The 24362-nt window shown below is 39.8% G+C and overlaps 2 protein-coding genes across 2 annotated transcripts; both read left to right on the forward strand.

Moving 5' to 3' along the window:
• Positions 1-379: 379 nt before the first annotated feature.
• Positions 380-11435, forward strand: prcp (prolylcarboxypeptidase (angiotensinase C)). Its single transcript, XM_063493311.1, has 9 exons — positions 380-896; positions 3854-3994; positions 4076-4177; positions 4453-4634; positions 5069-5226; positions 8119-8291; positions 10081-10248; positions 10364-10551; positions 10919-11435. The coding sequence occupies exons 1-9, from the start codon at positions 723-725 to the stop codon at positions 11139-11141; spliced, it is 1509 nt and encodes a 502-aa protein (XP_063349381.1). The 5' UTR covers positions 380-722; the 3' UTR covers positions 11142-11435.
• Positions 11436-15014: 3579 nt separating this feature from the next.
• Positions 15015-16937, forward strand: LOC134641434 (protein FAM181B). Its single transcript, XM_063493857.1, is given in 3 exon segments — positions 15015-15046; positions 15048-15115; positions 15118-16937. Coding segments are annotated over 3 exon segments (1233 nt in total). The 3' UTR covers positions 16251-16937.
• Positions 16938-24362: the final 7425 nt, after the last annotated feature.

A 24362-nucleotide genomic window follows, 5' to 3' on the forward strand; every position in this document is an offset into this window, starting at 1 on the left:
AAGGTCGGGGCGTTATGACGAAGCACGGCCGGAAGTAGCCATCAATGTAGCGTAACTTTGAGGACGTAACGAGTAGTTTGCCACTATTACAGTAATTAATATTTCTTCAGAAATTGGAATAACTATAGGCAGTCAAGCGCATAATTTTGTGACGTATTTCCGGCAATTTCACCGGTACTTAAGCGTGCCTAGTGCTGAATATTGCATCATGTTTGACTTAATTAACTGCATTATGTTTGGCAGGTATCTAAAACGCTCTCTTAAGAGAGAAAATGTACGTAGTATTATTACTAGAATGTTTCTAGTGTAAATTCCGTATACTGTATATAAAACCATCAGCAGCTGCATGACCAACTAGAACTCAAACTCCCACCAGCCATTGCGAACTGTCTACAGTAGGAACCATCTGCTGTCTGCTCCATAAACACAAGACATCGAGCTGACTGCAGCTAAATCAAACTTATTAAGAACATTTTTTAGACTTTGAACCTGATGTTTCCCGCCCATCTCCGGACAGCCTCAAGTCTGATGTTAAATTTAGGACACGGGCTGCACAGCAACACCTCTCTGGATCTGCTGACAGGGTAGTCTCACTTCCTTTCTTTATCGGGACAAGTCTTCCTCAGTCATCCCACTGCAGACACAGACACACAGCTCATGGAACCCCGTTAATCATGCGCTGAAGACCAGTTTGTTGTGCGCTGAGTGTGACAGTTACAGCAATGAGGACTGGAGAGAAGGTTTTGGACAGAGCCGCAGCTACCTGCATCCTAACGTTGTGTTTTGTCTGTTTACACGTGACCGCTCTCAAATCGCAACTTTTTACCAGGCTGGGTGGGCTGCCTTACTCCACTGAGCCTCCAGTCAGCTATAAAACATTTTACTTTGATCAGAAGGTGAGTTTAAATTGATCAAAATGTACCTTTTGTCTTATTTTATACCTATTTGTCCAATTTTACACTGTTGTGTTCCTCTTTCACTTCTTTATCTTTCACTTCCCCATGAAATACACAAATTGTGCCTTATTGGGAGTGGATTTAATGGTGCAGAAGAGAAATGATCCCACTGCTTTGTAGATAAAGCAAAGTTTTCTAAAAACAAACAAACAAACAACCTCATCAAATGATGCTTACTTTCATTGATTTACCCACCTTTATATGCCACTACAGTACTTTACTTGATTGTTTAGTGTGTAAATAATCGTACCACTTGCTCTTTCTAAAATTCCCACTGCACTTAATTCTATAAGGTCCATGTGTTGTGTTTGCAGACAATAGGTGTTTTCATCTGGCTTCCTGTAGTGAAGGGAAAACCAAATCACAATTGGCTCTGTTCCTGCCAGCAGATCTGTAACTATCCTTCCTGGCTCCCTGCCTAAAGAGGTCTCTAGGGCTCAGTGAATGTGAAACATTTTACCTCAGGGGGGTTTGAAAGATCTTCACTCAGCTTTTACATGTTCCATTTATTTACTTTATAGAGATTAAGGTTACATGTAGCAGGTGTGTAGTGCTACACAACAATCATCAGGTTGCTTGTCTTATTCTCCCCTTGTAGTCAGGCTGTGGAAGCTAAACCTCTGAATAGTATTGGACAATTTGGTGCACTGATTAGTCAGAATTATTATGACTTGTTCGCTATTGACCATAAAACAAATACTTTGATACACTGATTGTTAGATGCTACACAAACTTAATACAAATTATAATGGTTTCATATGTGCTTACCCCTATTTAATGAGGTTATATTTACAATAGCATGACAGTTAGTTAAACCCATTCCAAAACCCATATAAGAAAGTTACAATACTGATAAAAGTTTTGAGTGTTGTGGCAATTTTTTAAATACGTAAGAAAAAATGGAAATGGCTAGGCTCTCAGATGTGACTGTTTGCTTTATAATATAGTAAACTAAGTCCTCTTTTTATGAATTGTTAAAAACATAGGAAAGTAGTGATGTCACTTTATTCTTTAGGGAATTGTTACAGTGAACATTAGTCTGGGTATTTTTAATATTTAATAAAACAATGAACCAACCAGTTAGTCAAGAACATGATCTACATGTAGACTAAGAAGAAAATTTGTAGATGTATTAATAAGTAGTAGTTACATACTGTAAATAATGTGTCTGTGCTAAAGAGTGTTTGGGTTAGAGGACAATGCTCCACACCTGGTCCCACCCACAGCATCCTGTGTAATCAGCCGAGCTGACAAGAAGATAAGGGCCATTTCCTCCTTTCTGACACCCACTGTCCCGTCTGATGTGGGTTATTTAGCCAAGCAACAAGAGATTGTATGCTTCTTCTGGACAAATAGGACCAATGAAATCCGTTTACTGTAAACCACTTTTTAGTAGTAGCAGCTAGTCTCTTTTAGCACAAAAGAAACATCAAGAAACAAGAAACAAGCCATGCTGATTTTTTCCCCCTTTTCTTTGAAACTTGATGTGAAGAGAGCACCAGCATTCATCATCAGGAAATCCTCTTGACTGCAGTCTGCCGTAAGACAATGAATGGAAATGTCCTTTAGCATCCTTTTAATGAACCTTAGCGGAGCTTGTTCTTAAGTTGTTTCCCTCATGTCTCCATTTGCTGGACAACAGATGCAGCCTCCTGTCTTGTGAAGTTGTTAACATAGCGATCTCATAGATGTGCGGCACATGGTTTGAATTTTAATTCAAAAAACCAAGTTGCTGCTTAGTCCCACCACATGGTGGCACTACTTACCAGGGTGGGGATCTCTTATGAAACCAATCTCATAGGTTTTGTGATGTGCATACTGAGTGGGTGCAATTGATACAGTACTCACCAGGGGTTCTTTTGGTCTTAATATATACAGCCACTTTAGTTTTGCCATTTAGAGAGCAGTTTTTTTATGTTTTTTTTCTGCATTACAAGAGATTGACATGTAACTTTATAAAAGAAAAGCAGGAATAAATGAAAACTCACAAGGTAACTCAAATGCTTTTACCAAAAAAGTCTAACATTACACTTCAGTTGCACAATACCACTGACTACTACCTTCCTGCCAAGCTGCTGAACTTTTCCTTTAAACTAACTGTCTCATGATCCCCTCACACTTAAAGCACTGCCAAGTGTGAAGGAGTCGTGGGTTGAATGAACACATTGTGGCCCCAGAATCTTTTTGCTGTCATTGGCTCATAAAATTGCTGCCTCCTTTGTATCCAACGAGGAGGGAACAGAGCGAGAACGAGGGGAAAAACAAAACCGAAACATTTTGTATGTAAGAATGGGGGGCTGTTTAAAGGGTTGGACGACTCAGTAGCCTCATGGGGCCGTCTTCTCTGTGAAGTTGTTGGTTTCTTTCTGCCTTTGTTTAATAAAGAATACAGGAAATATGGTTGAAAGGAGAAGATATCCCAGAATCCCTGAGGTTTTATGAAAGGATATTTCAGAGCTCATCTTAAGTGGAACTAATGCAGCATAGCTTAAAGTGGCTCCAGCATTTTTAAATACAAATTGGGGCTAATTACCCCAGAATCCAACCTCAGGGCTGTCATTTCCAAACATCATAGCTGGCACACAGCCAGGTATCCAGTGATTACACCTACCCCAAAGCAGGCTCTGCTCACTGGACTGCATCCCCATCATTTTAGTCTGATGACAAGTGTGACCAATCCCCCAAAGGTTTTCTTTTGCCAGTCTGTGGATCAAATTCCCAATTTAAAAACACTTTGAATGCTAATCACTATTTTCAGATTTTCCTATTTTCCGTCTATACCTCATGGTGCTCTTTTCAAGATGCTTCTCGCACAGTTGCCAAGTACAGATGCTTGTGATTATCTTGTGTTTCTGAACTTGGAAATTTTATTTGCTTTCTTTTTAAAATTGTCACAGATTGACCATTTTGGATTCCTTGAGGATGGCACCTTCAAACAGAGATACCTTCTGTCTGACAAATACTGGCAGCAGCCTGGAGGACCTATTTTGTTCTATACTGGAAATGAAGGCGACATAACCTGGTTCTGCAACAACACTGTAAATATCCAGGTGTTCTCTAGTGTATTTGCATTGCACATAATCCTCAGTCTAGTTCAGCACCTGTTGTTTTCTCTTTAGGGCTTCATGTGGGAAATTGCGAAGGAGTTAGGTGCCATGCTGGTTTTTGCAGAACATCGTTACTATGGAGAGTCCCTGCCATTTGGACAAGACTCTTACAGTGTAAGCGAAGCTGCAGAGTCACGCGTGCACATCTAAGTCTAATTAAAATCTGATTAAATATGTAAGGTTGCATAATTTTTCTCCTTTCAGGGCTCTAAGCCAATAATTTCAGTACAGCATTAACAAGAATTGACCCTTAAAAGTAGATAATTCTGCAGTCGCAAATACATTTGTTTTCTCCAAAAACTGGGGTATGAGCTGAAATAAATTCTCATATCCAGTGCTAGCACTTCATTTTGAACATTACTTCAGTTGTTATTTGTTTGCATTTGCAGGACAGCAAACATCTCAACTACCTGACCTCAGAGCAAGCCCTAGCAGATTTTGCAGTACTGATTCAGAACCTTAAGGGTACTCTACCTGGTGCTCAGCACAGCCCCGTCATCGCTGTTGGAGGATCCTATGGAGGAATGCTCTCTGCCTGGTTCAGGATGAAATACCCCCATGTAGTTGTTGGGTAAGATGTTATTTCTGTTATTAGGAAACATTAAATAAAAATTTGACTCAGTATACAATACATCATATGAATGTTAACAGCCCTGTTGTTTCAACCTATCAGAGGAAGGTAACGGGAGAATTCTTTAGACAGAGTGCATGTTCAATGAGTTTTGCCTTCATCTCCCAAAATGAGTGAGCAAATGTCTAACACCAGATGTTTATTTGAGCTAGCATGATGAATCTGTGCAGTCTGCTGTGTGTAAGACATTAGGCAGCAGAGCCTGACTTATCATTTTTTGACTTCTTTACCTCTTTGTAATTGCCATTTTTCCCCTAGCAAACATATTCACAAATACAGTGAAGACTGAATATTAAGGATGAGTGTGAATATGCAGTTTGGGTCATTTGGAAAAAGAAAAAAAAAAAAAGATTTTGCTTCCTCTTCTATTTCAGAGCGCTGGCAGCCTCTGCACCAATATGGCAGTTCCCTGGTATGGTGCCATGTGGAGACTTTTACAAAACAGTAACACGAGACTTTGCCAAAAGTGGCATTAACTGCGATGCAAACATCAGAAAGTCGTGGAAGGCTGTAAATAATGTTTCTTCCTCAGGTAAGTTGCTGTCAGAAATATCCAAACATGCATTTTCTTCAACCCAGTTAAGGGTCGTGGGTGTGCTAGAGCCTTTTCCAGCTGTCATAGGGTCAGAGGTTTGGCTACACCCTGGACATGTCACTACTCTGTCGCAGGGCTGTCACAGAGAGAGATGGCCATTTGCACACCTACACCTACAACCAATTTAGAATCACCAGTTAACCCCATGCATGTTTCTGGACTGGGGGAGAAAGCTGGAATATCTAGAAAGAACCCAGGCACCACACTAGAAGACCTAGCCTGGATTTGAACCAAAACCTTCTTGCTGTGACGCGACAGTGTTAACCGCAACCCCACAATGTCAACGCTGAAACCCTGTTCCTGCACTTGTCCAGCCATATATGATTTAATATATTAAATTGGTATGTTACATTTTTTGATGAATGGATTTTAGTGGTCAGATAGTTTATTGAAGAGACTTTTCAAAGGAGAGAAGATTCAGAGTAGAGCTGGGCGATAGAACGATAACGATATGTATTGCGAAATAACTTTTTCTCGATAGAAAAATTAAACTATTGCGATAGACCTCATCTCTCTTGCTCTCTTAAAAAAAAAAAAGAACAGCCAATCCAAATTAAGTAGTGCAGAGCCGAACCAATCACAGCCGCAGCGTCACGTCACGTGACTTGTTACGTACAGCACAAGTGCCAAGCCGCACGTGTGTATTTGTTTGGGAAGCAGCCAGCCGCCGTGCCGCCCGGGTAATGGAGGAAATGAGTTTGCCGACTAGAGAAAAACCAACCGAGAGCGTGACCGAAGGTTACCGAAGAGAAAACAGATGATGGTGCCAATGCCGGAGAGATTGTCGAACGGAAGGGCCATAGAAGTTCGGTAGTGTGAAGGTATTTCGGCTATTTCAAGTCTGACAAAAAACAGAGTAGTGCGCACTGTAAATTGTGCCGAAAGCAAGTCTGGAAATACAATAAACCGGTGCATGCTCAATCTCTGGCTGAAAGCGCTAATTCGTCATTCGGCTTTTGTCAGACTAAAGTCACTGTTAAAACTGTTTGAAAAGCTAAGCTATACAACAAGGAGAGATTGAGAATTTCCTTTTAGTTCTCAGTTTATTTGATATTGACAAAAGTTTGTCTGTTCTTCTGTAAAACAAACTAAGATTTATTTTTAGAATTAATATTTTGTTTCTAAGTGGAATTGACAATTTAGTAGTCTGTTTTGTTTGTTCTATTTTGAAACTTAAACGCTTTAGCAGCTGCCTTTTGTGTAGTTTGCAATATTTGCCTATTTATCTGAAAAAGTCTCATGTTCCTTAAGTACATCTACCCTGTTGAACTTATTATGGGAAATAAATATTTAAATCAAAACAAGCTGCTGATTATTTCACATTTTACTTGTGAGCAACGGCACATTTAAATCTTACAAATATAGTTATTTGGCTTATATCGTGATATATATCGTTATCGCTTGAAATGAAAAAAACATATCGTGATATGAAAAAATCTTATATCGCCCAGCTCTAATTCAGAGTCATGATATTTTACATGAAGGTTAATAAGCAGGCACTGGTTCTCATCTACTATTCTTTTGTGGAAGGGGCTTCTAGCTTCCTGCATGCTTGGTATGGTTCACTGTTGTTAGATGTTGTTGTTAGTATTTCTAGCTCAAGGCTAAATCAATTATGATAGTGGAGGCATGAAAGTGTTCAGATAGCCTGTTATTTGTCATTTTCATCAGAAATGGATTTTGGAGAAAATATTCTGAATAAATGTTTTTTGTTCAGTGATTCAGAAACAGCAGACAGATGGATGATGGTTGGTCTATTGTGTGAATTTTGGCTGCCGTTTTTTTTTATTTTTTATTATTATATCAGTCCCCAAGAAAATGTCTCGCTGACTGAAAACACTTTGAGTTCCACCTAAGAATCATTTTTTAAATGGTTACGTTTACCTCACAGCTATGAAAGCAGTGCTGTGAAAAAGTATGTACCCCCTTCCTGATTTCGCTCTCTCTAGGTTAGGTTTAATATTTGCCCCCTAAATCTAATAACTGGTTGTGTCACCATTGGCAGCAAGAACTACAATCACACCTTTGTGATAACTTACAATCACTGTGGAGGAATTTTGGTCCACTCTTCTGTTAAGAATTGTTTTAATTCAGCAACACTGGAGGATTTTTAAAGTCACGCCAAAGCATCTCAATTGGATTTTGACTAGCCCTTCAGAGGTGGACTCACTGGTGTAATTTGGACTATTGTCCTGCTGCATAACCTGAGTGCGCTTGAGCTTCAGGGCATGAACCGATGGCTGCACATTCTCCTTTAGGATTTTCTGGTAGAAAGCGAAATTCATAGTTCATCCGGCAGGACTCGGTGAGGCTAGTGAAACTGAACAGCGTGCCAGAAAATGTCATTAATGACAGTTATTTTGTGATTTTACATAAGGCCTGGTAGGTTTGCATAGCTTTTTATTCCCTTAAGAAATGAAATCATCACTTAAAAATTACATTTATTATTTACTAAGGTTATGTTTGTCTCGTATTTGTTTGATGACCTGAAACATTTATTGTAACAAATACACGAAGACCTAAGAAATCAGGAAGGGGGCGTGGCAGCACCACAGACCACGCCCCACCACAGGGGGCAAAAACTTCTTACAGTACTGTATGATAATGAGGCTTTTTGTGCCTATTTTAAATAATATTTGACTACATGAGTCTCCAATCTGTCACCTAAACCAAGATTTGACTTTAAACTGATGAATATTTTCTTAGATATTTTGTCCCATTTTAGTATACGCCAGTGTCGTTAATGTGGTAGTGAAATGAACAGTATCATTCACATTAGAAGAGTTATTGAGCTAATGCCATAATTATTTTTTTCTCTCTTTACTCAAGCGTCTGGTCTTCAGTGGCTGTCAGAAGAATTCAATTTGTGTGCCCCTCTTAAAAACAAAAATGATGTCCTCACCTTCAAGAGTTGGCTTCAAGAGACCTGGGTGAATCTGGCAATGGTGGACTACCCGTATGAAGCTAATTTCCTCCAGCCGCTGCCTCGCTGGCCCATCCAGGTAAAAGCACCCTCCTGTAAAACACTCTATCTGAGATCCAAATTAGTATTCTAGTTATCACTATTTAAATTTGCCGCAAAATTAAATAAAGGCTTTGGTTAAGCTCTATATTATCTATCCCTTTATATGACAAATGGTTTTTACTTTATTGCACCTTTGAATTGTGTTTGTCTTTGGTTAAGCGCCTAATTTAGCCCGACAGCCTGTCCTTAATTGAAATGAATGTGCGATTCAGCCGATTGTGAAACAAGTGTTTGTTGTGGTCTTCCAGGCTTTTGTTTACAACAGCTGTCAACTAACTTCATTAATATTCATAAGAATCTTGTTTCTTTTAGATTTAAAGTATTCTTTAGATGAGCAGCTACAAGTAAGCTGCTATTCTTTTCTTCTGTCGTACCAATAGTGCTTTCATTTGCACACTCCGTCAGATCTCTGAGGTGTTCCTGTTAGGACGCTCACATGGCACTACAGAAAGAGGTCATTTGCCCAGTGCAGCTCGTGAGGCCATTGAACAAAAGTTCACTGGTCCCCTTTAAATGGGGTTGTAAAAAATACTTAACAAGACTCTTGATGGGGAAGAATAATTGCTTTAACAGTAAGAAAAATGCATCGTGTTTATTTATTTATTTAATCTCGCGGTGTTGTTGACATGACAAAAAATGCCATTTGTTTTCATGTAAAAGAGCTTGTGACATTACAGCGGCTGTTTTCCCGAGGCTGATTGACTTGAGTGAAGTGTATTCTACCAGTCACCTTGGCACGTCACGTGTATAAACCAAGCTCCACTGCTGACCCCCGACTCTGTGTTTGCGGCGGTTCATACCCTTGGGAGTGGTCCGCGCATACTTTAACTCCTTCTCTTGTGGGGCATTTTTCGTTATTTACCATTTGGCCAATGAATAGATTGTGAAGCATCATTGTAGGTGAAATAAACACTAAATGGCCATTTGGAGTTGTTTTGGCTCTTTGCCTTTAATGTATGCGACCCCTATGGGTGGTTTAAGCGGTTTAGGCAGTGGGTGCAAAGAGGAGCTTTTTTAATGACAAAGCTAAGTGTGAGTGTGAGAACGGGGTATTGAGGGCTTAGAGGAGGGAAATCTGTTGGCAGAGATGAATGTATAAGCCTAATCCTATCTGAAAAGTAAGGAGAAGATGCTTTAGAGCTATTGCGGTGTTTTTTTTTTTCACAATATAAATCTTTGGTTGGACATGTCTGTGGCCCTCCTCATCCATCGACCACCAACTCCTCCCCGGACTGCAGACAAAGGCCTTAGTAACAGACTCCACACTAGTGCAGCTCCCCTCCAACCTCCAACCAAGAAAGCCCACTTTCTCTGCTGCACAAAGAGTCCAGAACAACAGCCAACTCTACTGCTGCAACCATAACAACACAAAGTGCAATCAGACAAGAGCTAAAGCTCAAATATTGATCATTCACGCTATTAATTCTGAAAGTCAACCTATGGTCACACCAAAAATAGTTGAAGACAGCAAAACCTTTACATTTTAAGTCCTTTAGATCATTGGCTTTAAGTAAATGGATTTTTTTCCCACTAGTGCCAAGATTAGAACAATAAATTCAAGTTCATTCTGGGGAATTTCATATGCAAATCAGGCGCCACCACTTTTTATGTGGAAAAACACTTTATGGGCTACAAGAAAGCAATCTTTAGTCCTGTAAACAACTTGGATGTACTGATGTTTTTTGGGGGTGTTTTTTTTAAAAGAAGCTTTTATGGTGTAATGTAATTAATTGTGTTCTTGTTTTGCTTTTTTAACATGTTTTAAGGTGGTGTGCAAGTACCTCAGCTTCGATTCTACTGTGTCGGACTACCAGCTGCTGCAAGGTGTCGCCCAAGCAGCAAAGGTTTACTATAACTACACCGGAAGCGCTCCCTGTCTAAACACATCACAGACAGCAACCAGCAGCCTTGGCTACCTCGGCTGGTTTTACCAGGTGCATAAAACAGCGCGGGGTTCGGTCATGTCATGCTGAATAAATCGGTGCACAGAGGTGTGAGTGGGCAGCTTTTCCTGTCACAATGAATATGTATTCAATCCCTTGTCCCCAGGCCTGCACGGAGATGGTGATGCCCATGTGCACAGATGGCGTGCAGGACATGTTTGAACCAGAGGAGTGGAACTTCCAGGCTTTCTCTGATGAGTGCAAAGCCATGTTTGGTATCAGGCCACGGGCTGACTGGGCAGGCACTGTCTACGGGGGGAAAGAGATCTCCTCTCACAGCAACATCATCTTCAGGTAAACATTGCTTGTAAAATACCAGATTTAGGGATTTCTTGAGATTTCGGTATTTGTCTAGGGATGCAAAAGTAAGTTAAGTGCAGATTCTGACTTCCTTGTATTGCAGGTAAGTCCACATGTGGGTAGCCACGCAGGGAAGACACATGTTAAACCTAAATGGCTCTGAAAATATATATATATGTCAGTCTTTAATCCCAGCACTGACAGATAAGACTGCCACTGGTTCAGTCACTTCAAAGTATTCTTGTGCATTCACAGAATTATCAGATATTAGAGTAGAAAGACACTTTAATGTGTCCATGCCAGAAAATTCCTGGCTTAACTATTGCTAGCTATCAACATTGATTCTGCTTTCACATTTCAGTAATGGAGGACTCGATCCATGGTCATCTGGTGGAGTGACTTCCAACATCTCACATTCTCTGGTTTCCATTATGATTCCTGATGGAGCCCACCACTTAGACCTCCGCTACAGCAATGACCTTGATCCACCTTCAGTCCGTGCTGCCCGGGCGTTAGAGGTGAAGTATTTTCAGGAGTGGATCAAGAAGGCTAAAAAGGCACATAGAGCTGCACCAACCGGCTAGTCTCCAAAAGCAGCATAGTTCTACCCAACGAGGATATTCATGATGTCCAAGATTTAGCTTTAAATTGTGTGACACGTTTTTGATTGTTTTGTGTGTTTTTTTTTTCTCGGTGCTTTATCTATCACGATGCCAAAGTTTGTTTTTTCTCTGACCAATTTAGAAACACTCCGCTTCTTTGGGTCAAACATTAAAATCTGAAGGGCTTGATGACAAAATGTACTGATGTTGCTGCAAAAACAATTGACCTGTTTGTCATGTACAAACTGTTGAAAATAAAGCTGCAGGGTAAATACATTTTGGTTCTTTATTTCTGCAATCGCATTATCATCCTAATCATCAAAATTATCAAAAGCTGCATCATTCTCATTTTGTCTCTCATTTTGTAAAGTTTTCTAAAAATACCCATAAATGTCTCTCTACCTCCAGACTCACATGTTCCTCTTTTGGAATTTATTGCAAGTTTATTGTAAATTTAGAGTTTTTTTGTCACGCTTGTCAGTTAGCCGTGGTTATTATTCAGGCATCTCTTAAAGTTATTGTAATATGCAGATTAAAAAGTCTCAGAGGAAAATTTTGGCACCAAATACAAAGGCGAGGCATTTTTGAAGGCTTTCACTGCACTTGGTGTAATATGAAGCTTAATCTGTTTGCTGTTCACAGGAGGACACTGCCTTCCCTGCATTTTATCATTTTCTCAATACGCTGGAATTCCCAAATAACACTGCTTTTAATGAAACCGATTAAAAAGCTCCAGATTTACTGTCGTCGCCTTCATATTATGTTTTGAGCACTTACAGATGCGCTGTTGCCGAGCACACCCTTTGTCATATTTTAGATAGACTGGGGACTTTAACTTTCATTTTCAGCTCTCAAGAACAATTGCACGTGCTTGAGATTTAATAAAAACCCAATCGGAGGAGGCCAATAAAGTGAGTGGTGGGAGATTATTGCAGTTTTGCCTGCTGACCTTACCCCTGCAGACCAACCTGTGGGATTCCCCTCGACACGCATTAATTCACTGGCTGCCATTAAAGCACTAAATTGTGGCACCAAGGCAGCCTGTGGACTCTGGTTTGTCCCCCCCGCAAGTAATATTATTAATACAATTCCTGTGGTGCCAAAGTAGTTGAGAAAGGTTGATGGAAGGTTAAGAGTGAGGCGGTGAGTAGTTGCAGGAATCAGTTGAGATCCAAGAAGCTTTCTGTAGTTCTGTGAACTGGCTTTTTACTTTCTTCTTCTTTTTTTAAATGTCAAGATAAAAGACTCAAATGTCATGAAAAAACTAAGACTAAACTCCACCGCCACTAATGAAAACATGTCATCCTGCTTTGTAATTTTCTTTGAACTACTCTCTCCAATACTTTTTTTTAAACCTCTTCTTTTAAAGCAAAAGCCCCTGACATGACATGACCTTGTGATGCAGATGGGAAACATGTCCTGCACTGGTATGTGGGTTGATTTTCAACCAGGAGACACAAAGCTTGACTTTTCAGTGTTTTGTCACAGGCTTGACTGAATTTCAGACGCCTCAGTAGAAAGAAACATGGCTAAACATGGGGGAGGATGGGGTCTCGGCCACTAAATGCTCTCCTTAAACTTTTCTCAGGACTTTGAGGGGTCATTAATTTTGCCATTTTCTACGTCTCTGACACTGGCCATCAATCAGAGCTGTTTTAAGTATTCAGTCAACCCCAAATTCTGACTATGTCCCTACTCAGACAGGGACCACACACCAGTAGGAAGAGATTAAGCCTGTGCATGTCACATCACGTTGTAGTGAGCACCTCACTCCCTTGGGGTTGGGTGCTGCTGAATAAGTAAATTCCCAGAAGCCCAGAGGGTGTGGTGGTTTAACAATATCTCAGCAATACGGAACAACTTGCGTGTTTTAGGAAATTTATCTTCCTCCCGTATTAAAGTTCAGTGGTTTAATAATTTGTCTCTAAATCTTGGTATATTAAAGGACTCTAACAAATAATGTACATTTGTAAAAGTCTGTAGGAATCAAAACGTCACTCGTTTTCTCAGTATATATATATTTACACACACACACACATACACACGTATAACTTTTTGAGCTGCTCTGCTCCAGCCCCATCCCCTCTCACCCTCTCAGCCTTTATTCGACAATAGAAACTTGTTTCCGGGATCTGTGCGTCAGGCTCTGTCATGTGAATGACCCACCAGCACAAAAGCCAAGACCCCCCGACTTGGAAAAAAAGGGGGATATAGCTGCCATGACTGTGATGATGTCACTTTGCCAAAACTGTGCCGTTAGCAAAGAGAGGAGGCAAAATCGGTTTGGGCAGGCATTAAAAGCCCCTGCACTGAATGCATGAGATGCCCTGATAAGGCTGCAGCTGTTTCCCCCCTGTTTTTAAGATAAATGTAAACTTTTTTGGGCATTTATTTTGAAACATTTATGAAAACAAATGAAATTTTGCATGCACTTCACAAGTTCTTGTTTTGTTTCACATAATTAGCAGTTGTATAAATAGTAAGATAGTCTTTGTTTTGTATCCACCTGCTGTTCTAATATTTTTTTCTTCTAGATTTGTGTTGTGTGGCTACAGATAATTAGTGCTATCAGTATCACTGGCCCTCCCTGGAATTACCATAAGAAAGAAGTTGCCACCACTTTAGACTTTTCATGTCTCAAAAACCCTAATGAGTCACCGCTTCACCTCAAAAGGATCTTCTGAAAGAGGAAGGATCTTCACTTGTTACCTTTTCAGTTATGCGCCTCCAGCGTCAACCGAAAATACTGGAAAATATAAGCAGGGTGAAAAAGTGTCTGCCAATTTGATCACTCCAAAAAAAAAAAAAAAAAAATTCCACTTAAATTCTGATAAGTGCTGGCAACTTAACAATCTGGCTCTTGGACACATCCTCCATTGTATTCACTGCTGGCCAAGAAACTTCCTGTAAATACGTTATTGTTTACAACAGAAGTTTCATACCCAGGATTTCTTAAGGTCAACATTTCTTCTGGCACACTAAGCCTGAACTGCACTTTATTCCCCTTTAATTTAACAGCTCCGGCAGCTTTTCTAGTTAAATCGACTGTTCATTATTGAGACCCATTTTACGAAGGGGCTGTGAGGTGCAATTTAATGAATCTCTGGCACAAAGCTCCCTTTCAGTGCTGCGCGAAGAATAGAGGCTATTTAGACCCTGTAGGGCTTTATGTCAAAGGCAGCCCATAATAGTTGTCAGGCCAGGGCAGAAATTCCCACTGGCCTGGGAATGCACTAGAAATCAACTTTTGCCATGAGCAGATTAAGACACAAGCAAGCAGTTGGGAAGATTCTCCCATATAGTGGCATCTGTTTAGACGCTTAGATTTTCCCACAGACAAAACCCCCCCAAAAACTTTCCCTGTACTGTAACGTTGTGATGTGCTAGTTTTGTTTGTCCCTGCGCCTAAATGAAAATTAAGATAATAAATACATTTTTATTTGGGTATCCACACCGGAAACAAAAATATAGGTATATTTTTCCTTTTTTAGTTTAGTGTTTGGAGAAAGACGAGAGGAACGTGTGAACAATGGTGTCGGTTAGTTGAGGATTTGAAAGTTATTTACATTTTTTCTTTTTTGGGGGGGTTTAAGCGTAGTTTGTTTGATAGTCATGAACGTAACAAAGGAGGATATTGTTGTTTAAGTCTAACAGAGATCATTTTGTATTACATTTCTGCCTCCGTACTCTATCCACCATGTTTTTTTTCCTTCTCACTGTAACAGTAATATCCTTGAGTTTCATGAAAGCTTTTTTGGTTCAGAGCACACACAAACAGTTAAACTAGAGGGGGAGAGTTCTGACAGAGGTTATTGTCCTCGGCTCAGCAGGGAATTTCAGACAAATCCCTCTTAGATGCAGGTGGTCGGGCACAAGCAAAGAGTTAAGTCCTGCGGTCCCATTGCCCCTCCTCTTTGATGTTCTGACATCATTTGTCCAGCCCCTCGAAAGATCTCCTTACTTTCCTCAGAGCGCGTCACTTCTACTCTGGAATGTTTACAGGAACTTCATGAGCAGCATCAGGACCAAGTTTTTATCAGAGGAAAAAGGGCATGCTGTGAAGAAATTTGGGGTTCAAGGATCACAGTGGATGCCACAGGTGTAGCTGCTGGGCTCAACAGAGTAATGGCTGTTCAGACTGCAATCATGAACCCTCAGTTCATGAATTTCTGCTTCCCTGGCTCTGTGATGGAGTATGATGTGGAAAAAAGTCTTGATGGAAGTCTCCTGGGTGAGACAGAAAATGATGAGGACTACAAAGAGACGACGAGGGATTTGTTGAGTTTCATAGACTCAGCCTCCAGCAATATTAAGCTAGCTCTGGACAAGCCAGTGAAATCTAAAAGGAAAGTCAACCACCGGAAGTATCTGCAAAAGCAGATCAAAAGGTGCACTGGCATTATAACACCAGGAAACGCTGCAGAGGCCCCAGTAAAAAGACAGGGTTCTCCACTGACTCAGTCAAGCACTTTGCAGAGCAAAACTCTACCTAAGCGTGATGGTGTTCAGGCCAACTTGCAGAGCAAAAGCTTGGCAGCTCTCTTCAGCCCTGTGAAGGATATAAGGGGTGAAAAACCCAAGAAACCACCGCTGAGGCATCGCAACCTGCCCCCTTCTTTCTTTACCGAGCCTGCTAATTGCTCCAAAGTCAGTTCAACATCTGGGATGACGCTGAAGGACTTGGAGCGAGGCAATCCAGAGGCTGCAGAGTTCTTTGAGCTCTTGGGGCCCGATTACAGCAACATGGTCAGTGATCAGGATATTTATCAAGGCATGCCTCTCCGGGTGCAGCCAGAGTTGGGAGGGCCAGATCCAGCTTCCTATGATACTCATCATTTAGTTGGTGGTCTCCTCTACTCTGAACCCTGGACTAGCTGCTCAGGACCCTCTAAAAAAGTAGGGGAGAGTCTGCGTACAGGCCCAGCCCAGCCGCCTCCTGTCTACTGTCAGTCTGAGGGTGCTACGGGGCCCATAGAAGACAATGCGCTGTGCACTTTAGCCTTTCCAAACTTCTTCGCAGACTGCCCCATACCTCAGGTCACCTACGATTTAACTGGTGGTTATAACAGAGCTAATTATTCATCTCTATGAGAGGCTGACAATTCTTTTGGCTTATAATATGCAGATAATTATGTTTAACAGTAGTTTATCATATCAGGTTTGTTGTGAAAGCAGTGTTGCAACTGGAAAACATGTAGTATCATCCCTACTCAACAAAGTGTGTCATGCAATTACTTCCGGAAAAAGTAACTGGATACCAAGTGCTTCTTTCACTGATAGTTTTTCCACTTGTGATAAAAAGCTTCACACATGTATATGATTGCGTCTCTCTCAGGCAATTTATATTGCAATCAATGAAAATGCATTTGATTCTGGCTATGCTGTTGCTTTAGTCAAGATTGTCCACTTGAGGATGTGCAAATCAGACTACAGATTATAACATTTATATATTTTACAAAAATAATCACACAAGCAGCACAAATACTTGTTGGTTTAGTCCACAAAGCATCTCTTTTTGTTTTTTTTATATATCATAAGACTGTTTGACAAAACAAATGGAGCACTTTTCCTGCTAGTAACATTTCTGTGCAGCAACATAAAAGGGACTACTAATTTTAATTTTAATTTTCAAACAGTAATGTCTGATGCCGTGTTTGCTTGATGAAGTTTTATAGCTCTGAAGTTATTTTCAGCTGGAAGAATTTCACTTGTGCCCTGTTGTCTGTGGAAAAGCCTTTAATGTATCTAGCTACTGTAATAAGAGGAAATAAAGCTGGCCTTTATTACTGTGTCTGGTTGTGTTCATTGTGGAAGGCGAGGTTTAATTATCATGAAATGAGGATACAAAGCAGAAAACGTCCATGACTGAAGGTGTATGTTTGTAAAATATAACAGAGTTAATCTGTGTAAAAGTACACACACTTTGCTGCATATTACATTTTTACAATTCTTCTGGGGCAGATGCTTGGAAAAACTATGTGCTACATTTTGTTGACAGAAAATAATAAAACCTATGAAAAGCTTCACTTTACCTTTGTGATTTTGAAGTAAACAATTACTAAACATGTAACATTGATTACTTTGCACTACCACTGCACTGGAACATTAGGTGGAAAAATATCTAAATATTGTCATTTTGCCCATATGTTTAGGTTAAGTTGACTGGCGATTTAATCTTGAAACCCTTTAAAGCATAACCTTTGCACAGGAGGTCTCTGGAGATTTGAATGCCAGAATGCTCTTAATGGTATACAGCGTTACCTCCCTCTGCTGGCTGCTAAAGGTTCATTCATTTGCATTCTAACATCGAACCTCATCCCGGCCCAGACATTTGTCTTGAAGTATCACTCTAGAGTCTGCATGAAATGACAGGGGTTGAAAAAAACAAGATTTATTTTGAAACTGTGTCATGAAAAATGGTGACTTTGAGGGTCCTGTAAACCATAGCGGAACTCTAGGGTCTGCAAACCTGAGCGTTCTTTAATAGAACTTGAACATCCTTGTTGTTCTGGGGTCACAAATACTAGAGACAGAACTGCAATTACTCAAGATTGTTTTCGAGGACCCAATAAAAGTTTTGCCATGACATTGAGGCATTTCAGTGCAAGGCGAGAGATGAATTTGAAGTCAAGGAAAGTTCTTAAACTTTTTTCTTTACTCATTTTGCCCCCATATTTTTTAAGCACAATTACTTATTTATTTTTACTTCAGTAACCATGCACAATCTGTCTCAGCTCTGGTCTCTGTCACACTCTTTACATGTACACACATGTAAAAGCTATTCACCTCTTGGCAGCTTAGATCGAGTACAAGGTTTGGACACAATTAACCCCAGTTTACTGACCACAGTGGACTCATTTTCTCAATTTTCAAAATCAAAAATATGTCTTCGGTCTGTAAGCAGGTATTTAACAAGTGCGCTAGATGGCAGTATTGTTCTGTTGAAAACCCAGTGTCCACCACTCCCATCCAGACACCAATGATATATGGCATTATGAATGTAATTCTAGCCTCTTATGCTGAGTTGTTCTGCACACACCTGCTCATAAAATGAATCTGTTATGATTTAGTAAGCTGCACGGGAATGAATAGTTGTAAAGTAATTTTTTAATTTCTTGGTCTTTTTTCATTTTTGGTTTAAAAGAATCCTCACTCACCACCAACAAGATGCTGTAAGCATAAACAATTATGGTGCATATATCCATTGTAATGCACCCTCTACTATGAAGCTAATATTGTCTGCCAGTCTTTTGTTTCACCTCCTGCCAGTTGGGTTTATTGGAAACTGGTCAACATTACCCCCTGCCATACGCGGGGGAAAACAATATCTGGCAACTTGCAATACAGCAAACTATGCTCACAGAAGGCATATGGATTTTCTGTCTCTGAGTTAACATCAACTGATACATTCAGATTAGACCCCTCTGCTGATGGAGCCACTGCTGAAAGCCTCGCTTTCATTTGTGGCACACAGGAGTTGCAATGTTTGTCAAAGGGATTAACAAGATCTGTGTTAGTTCTGACCTGAATACCAAGAGGCAGATATCTTGGTAAACGAAATAACAATCAGCAGATTATCTAGCATGGGGTGTGATGTCCTTTAATGCAAAAAGGAAAAACAAAAATACAGGAGTTCATAATGTCAAGTGCATGCACACATATAAACTAAACAGAATCTGTATTGAAGCAAACCCTACTGCAGAAGTTCAATTTCCAGTGTGCACAATAACGTCTGTGCAACACTGGAAATTGAGAATCTACTTCCATGTTTGCCCTCTCACTGACCTTTCACAGCTTGTCCTCGTGTCTTGTTAACACCACAAGGCTGAAAGCACTGTGCAAGATGATATTCACGAGCCTTTTTTACCCCTCTCCATGACAACTTTTGTCACTCACAGAATAACCATTGCATGTTTACAACGGAGGGCAAATAAATACTATAATAGTAAGACTTTCCATGTAGGTTGCTGAAGCATCACCATTATCTTAAACTAATTTTAAGTTTTACAAATTATGTAAAAAAAAATGCTGGATGAAATTAACTGAAAATCGCTCCTCGTATCAGGTTATAGCCTATTTGCTTGTAAATATTACATATTTATTTGACATTTCTCTCAAATACAAAGTACTATATCTTTAAAAGCCCATCTATATTTCAATGTCAACAAGTGCCTTTCTATTACCAGTACAGAAAGCCACTGATGTATTCATTCTTCCAAAGATTTCCTCTCTAAGTCTTCAAATAGATCTTTTGCCTGCAACAAACTGAACTTTGAATCCTTAAATTTGGAAATGCTATTTCATCACAAAGCATGTTGTAGGCTGCTTCCATCTTTTCAAGGGCATTATGCTGCAAGTTCTTTAAGGACTGTAAACAAGGTCAGTGCTGAGAGATCTCTTCACAGTACGCCCTGCAGTTCTCACATCTTATTTTGCAAGTGCTCAACCAGCGGAAGCAGTTAGAATTACAATCAGAAACAGATTTACGTACACATACAAGGAGTGTCAATCAAGAAATAGAGGGTAACTAGTGTTTATGCAAATAAAAACAAATGAACATAAATCTACTGAAAATACAAGTGATCAGTTAACATTCATTTTAACTCATGGGAAATCCCTGCCTGACCCCCTTTTTGTCCATGTTGTAAGATTAAACAAAACAGTGGTTTGCTTTCAGCACAGTATATTTATTTCCATATGCATGTCATGTCTCACCGCTTTCCATTTAAGTCTGCATTCATTTTCAGTAGCTATGACGCACTGTTTTCTACCTCGAGGGTGTTGTGGGTATGCTTGCTTACATCTCTGTGTTTTTGTCAGTGTGATAACAATTGCAAGCTGTGCAGCTGACAAAAGTCTTGGCTAGATTAAAGACAATACTGCCTCAAAATTCTTCATCGCCAGCAGATGCTACTCATATTGACAGACAAAACTCTCACACTGATAAATATCAATCAAAAATCAACTCCCTGCTCAGATGACAGATTTTGATATCTGCTGCTGCTGTTTTGACCTTTCACTTAAAACCTGGGCTGTCAAGAGGCTGCAGAAAAGCCAAATGATAGCGTCACTTTACTAAATGCAATTATGGCTTGGTGTTTTTTCTCATGTCTTAATAATTAACACAGAATAAACACAAAATATTGCACTACTGATTAACTCCATATATACACACACACACATACACATATATGTGCGTGTGTGTTACTTGTTGAGTCCCTTTCACATTGAACAACCCAACCATCCATCTAAGTCGGGTCACGCTTGGGGGAGCTAAGTATCCATAGCATGTTTTAGCCAAGCAATTTCCTCAGGTTTCCCCACTCATAGTTGGTCACGCTCCATCAGAGTCACAGCTAGAGATTTTGTGGCTCTTGACAACAGCTAAACAGAAGCTTTAATACAATGAATATCATGGGTATTTTCCAGGGGCCTGTCCTGCTCTTGGCCCCCTGAATTATTCAAGGTATGTGTTTGTGGTCAGTAAACACTTACTGATGTCACCCTTGTTGCGTCAGTTTCTGCTCCTGTATTTCAGTCAATATTAAAAGCAAAGGATGACAGGTTGAAAGAAAAAAGAAAAAAAAGATGTGGATGTACTTTAGATTATATTACTAACTGGAAATCAAGAAAACCTTCTTGATGTTGTCCTACCACATACTCTGCTTGATAGGTCAAGACTCATCAGTTTTACTTCTGCGCCAAATCTTTGACAATGTGAACAACAGCACCACATTGTTATTTTATAACCCAAACTGGGCAAATGCTCCCTGCTGTGTACTAGCTTCCCAAACTTTCTTAATTTTCTGTCTTTGATAATTGCAAACGGGAGAAGCAGCAGGGTGTAACTATTGGGCTACTCCAACACCACCTCAGGAGACACGGTCATTAGCCATTTCCAAATACTCCAAACACATTTTGACAGGTTTGGCATATTCCCGTAGCCATCTCATCATTTTCCTCAGGGTAAAAAGCATGCCCATGCACCGTTAACAGGAATAAACGCAAAGTTTGATAACTGCTGTAATTGCTCTTAATGAGGAGAAATACAGACTCCTTTATAAACTAAATAAGACATTCACTTTAAATTGATGTACGATTGCTCCGAATGACTTCAAAGACAGACAGCAGGGCAGCAGCTAGAATAAAGATAGCTTCAAACGTACAAACAATTAGCTATGTTGCTTTTAAAACAGCTGTCCAAAGCAACTAGACTCTGTGTGTTGCCTCACCCAAGTGTTCCCAGATAAAACAAATCACAATTGGTTATTTATTTATTTGTCTGTTTGTTTTATTTCTCTGATGTTCTCCAGCACTGTGCGGCAGAGGTTGGTGTTAACTGTATGAAAATGAATTGAGGTGGCAGTCGATGTTCAGTAGCTCTGTGTAAATAAAATTCCATGTAGATACAGCAACGGCATGAGCTGTGAAGTGTCTTTACTGACATTGTTTACTTGATGGGCTGGCTCTACATGTTCTGTTACTTCCTAACAAAGGGGAAAAGAACAAGCAAAACAGAAACAACACTGTTTATACTAATGTTAATGAAACATTTTCATGCTTAATTATCGTCTTTTGGGGCAATTTGAAATCCAGACATCAGCACAAAGCAGGAATGACAAACCGATTTGGCACAATGACCAATATCTGGTGGTCAAAACGTGATTACAGCTATAAAGTTATTTAGTAATAGTAGGTAATTCCTCTGTGGCCTTGTTATTAATACTCAGAGCTTCTCAGCAATAAAAAGACCACTCGTTATAATTGGCACAATTGCAAAATTAACAGAATTAGCTGTGAGACTCTGCAAGCTGTCACTTACCCTGCAGCCATGTTCAGTTTTTACTCTGAAACGCAGTCCATTTGTGGTTGTGTCCAACACCTTAGAGCACAGAACAAAGAAAAAACAACAACAACTGTGTTTTCTTCCATTATTATCCCTTTACTGGCTTTAAGTAGCAGATTTGAAAAACAAGGTTGTTGCATAACACCTCTGTTGAAGGCTGGATATGTATAGCCCTCTGTGGTAATGCAATGTAGCCAAGTCTGTCATTGCACAAGGCACGATAACACTTCTTTGTGCAAATTCTGCTTGTCTTCATGCAAAGTGCGAACGTGAGTAACATTCTCGCCTCAAAATAGATGTTACTTTGTGAAATCATCAAAACTGACTGCCAACAAGGCCCACAGAGCTGTTCAGTTATTGAGTTGTAGCGTGTCTAACTGCCTCGGAGAAATAATCTCTCCAACTTATGACTCTTAACATCCTCTAAAAGAAAATTTCTCTCTGGCTACTGTCATGTGCAAATGGTCAAAGATGTTAGGTTGAGAGTACATTGTTTGGGCTCCTTGTATCACACTGAGGACATGATCTGATCTGAAGATTTAAATGATATGCCTATCATCCTAAGGAGAGCAAGTTGTATTATACCACCTGCACATCCCTTGAGAAGCATAATAATCTTTAAAAGCAGAGACAATCCCATTACCTGTCACAGATTTATTCCCTCATAATTGCCAGAGCCTTCCCTTTGGGAGGAATAAGGGGTGAAGGACAGCAGACTCACTGATACCAGACTTATCTTCGGGAAAAATCTAGGGGACATCTATTTTAGTCTTGTCATTCCCATAGCATGGTTTGGCTGTTCTCAAAACCTTGAAAAGGGATTTTTGGTATAAAACAGTGCTGCAATAACACCCATGCATCGAAACCTGATGCTCAAGACCAGCAAACCTCAAGACTTTATACTTTCAACAGTCACCACACTACAGCTGGTAATATCGGTTGTTGATCTTTAATTTAATATTATCCTGCATATAGTAAGAGTCAGTATATTAGCCCTTTCACGCATAGTGGTCACTACAGTGGACAGCTATTCAAAGGCTGTGTCCTTGTATTTGTGTCATTGTTGATGGTATACTTGCACATAAACCACGAGGATGTGTCATTCCATACCCTGCCACCCACTGGCGGTTTAATGTTACTATAGATGTATGATGTGTGTCATTGTAATTATTGTTATTTAATCCTGTCATGCATGAATTATGACAACCTCAATCAGGATTTTTTTTTCTTAAGTATTTTTATTCATCTGTCCATGCCTAAAGATGAATAAAAATACTTAAGAAAAAATCCTGATTGAGGTTGTCATAATTCATGTATGACAGGGTTAGCCTAAAACTTAAAAATGTAAAGGCTTAATTCCCTGGACAATACAAAGTTTACAATCTTTGTATGTCTGTTTGTTATTAAACGCATGAAATTTGATAACAAGTTGGACAACAGGCCAAGAAAAATTTAATTTTTGTACAGAGCAAGGCATTAGACCTGATTAATCTGTTAAACTTACATCAGCAAGATTCTTTTTTGTATTTTTGAATTGAAAAGATACGATATAAAGTGTTAAATGAGTGCTAAAATGACATGTAATGTTGGTAATCACTATCTACCAGTTGCCATTCAATGGCTATCCAGCTACCAAATTATCCATTTAGTCAACCATTCACTGGGAGCAGGCTGAGCAAATTTTGTCTTGACTAAGCAGATGTAGTTAACAAAGGTAGTCAAAGCAAATCACTTTTGTTCACACTTTTCAAGATTAGCAAAAGAAAAGAAAAAAAGCACTTCTGTGAGCTGACCTGAGAGACTCTCTGTCACCAAAGATCACACGGTCCATACAGTTGTTTGTTCTGCTCCTGCTGCTCCGTTTGTTCAGCTTTATCTCCAAGCCAACCCAATTACAGAGCATCAAAATACCTTGGGTCTTCTTGTCCACTAAATGGCTCCGAGTTTTTCTTTCTTCCCTTGACAAAAAAAAGAAAGAAAGAAAGAAAATAAATAAATAAACAAGCCACGAATCAACTGAAGCAAAAAGGTACTGCAAGCTGGTGAAAACTGAACATAATCATCAAAAGCCTAAAGTACTTGTACGCATTATAGCGGGTTCTGTCTTTTTCACAACAATGCAAATGTGTTAAATTAACGAATCAATTGACAGTATTGTAGTAGCATAAATCATTCAGAACCAGCCAGAGCATAAATCATATTCCAGCTCGTTATTGTTCTTTCATGTTATGACAGTTTCTCTATCTCTCTCCTGCTCTCTCTCTCTTTTTCTTTGAGCCTCTCATTTGTTTAGATGATCTGACTAATGTCCAAGAAATTGTTCTGTCCAGGCGTGTGCTTGGATGAGAGGACTTTGT

This window comes from Pelmatolapia mariae, linkage group LG14, assembly GCF_036321145.2.
Source record: "Pelmatolapia mariae isolate MD_Pm_ZW linkage group LG14, Pm_UMD_F_2, whole genome shotgun sequence".
Lineage (NCBI taxonomy): Eukaryota > Metazoa > Chordata > Actinopteri > Cichliformes > Cichlidae > Pelmatolapia > Pelmatolapia mariae.

What these genes read in the sequence shown, in the direction of transcription:
- prcp (XM_063493311.1), top strand. Translation starts at nt 723, where the DNA reads ATGAGGACTGGAGAGAAGGTTTTGGACAGAGCCGCAGCTACCTGCATC. An exon ending in CATTTTACTTTGATCAGAAG is followed by an intron (nt 897 to 3,853) that starts GTGAGTTTAAAT and finishes AAATTGTCACAG; the next exon opens with ATTGACCATTTTGGATTCCT. An exon ending in ACCTCGGCTGGTTTTACCAG is followed by an intron (nt 10,249 to 10,363) that starts GTGCATAAAACA and finishes CCTTGTCCCCAG; the next exon opens with GCCTGCACGGAGATGGTGAT.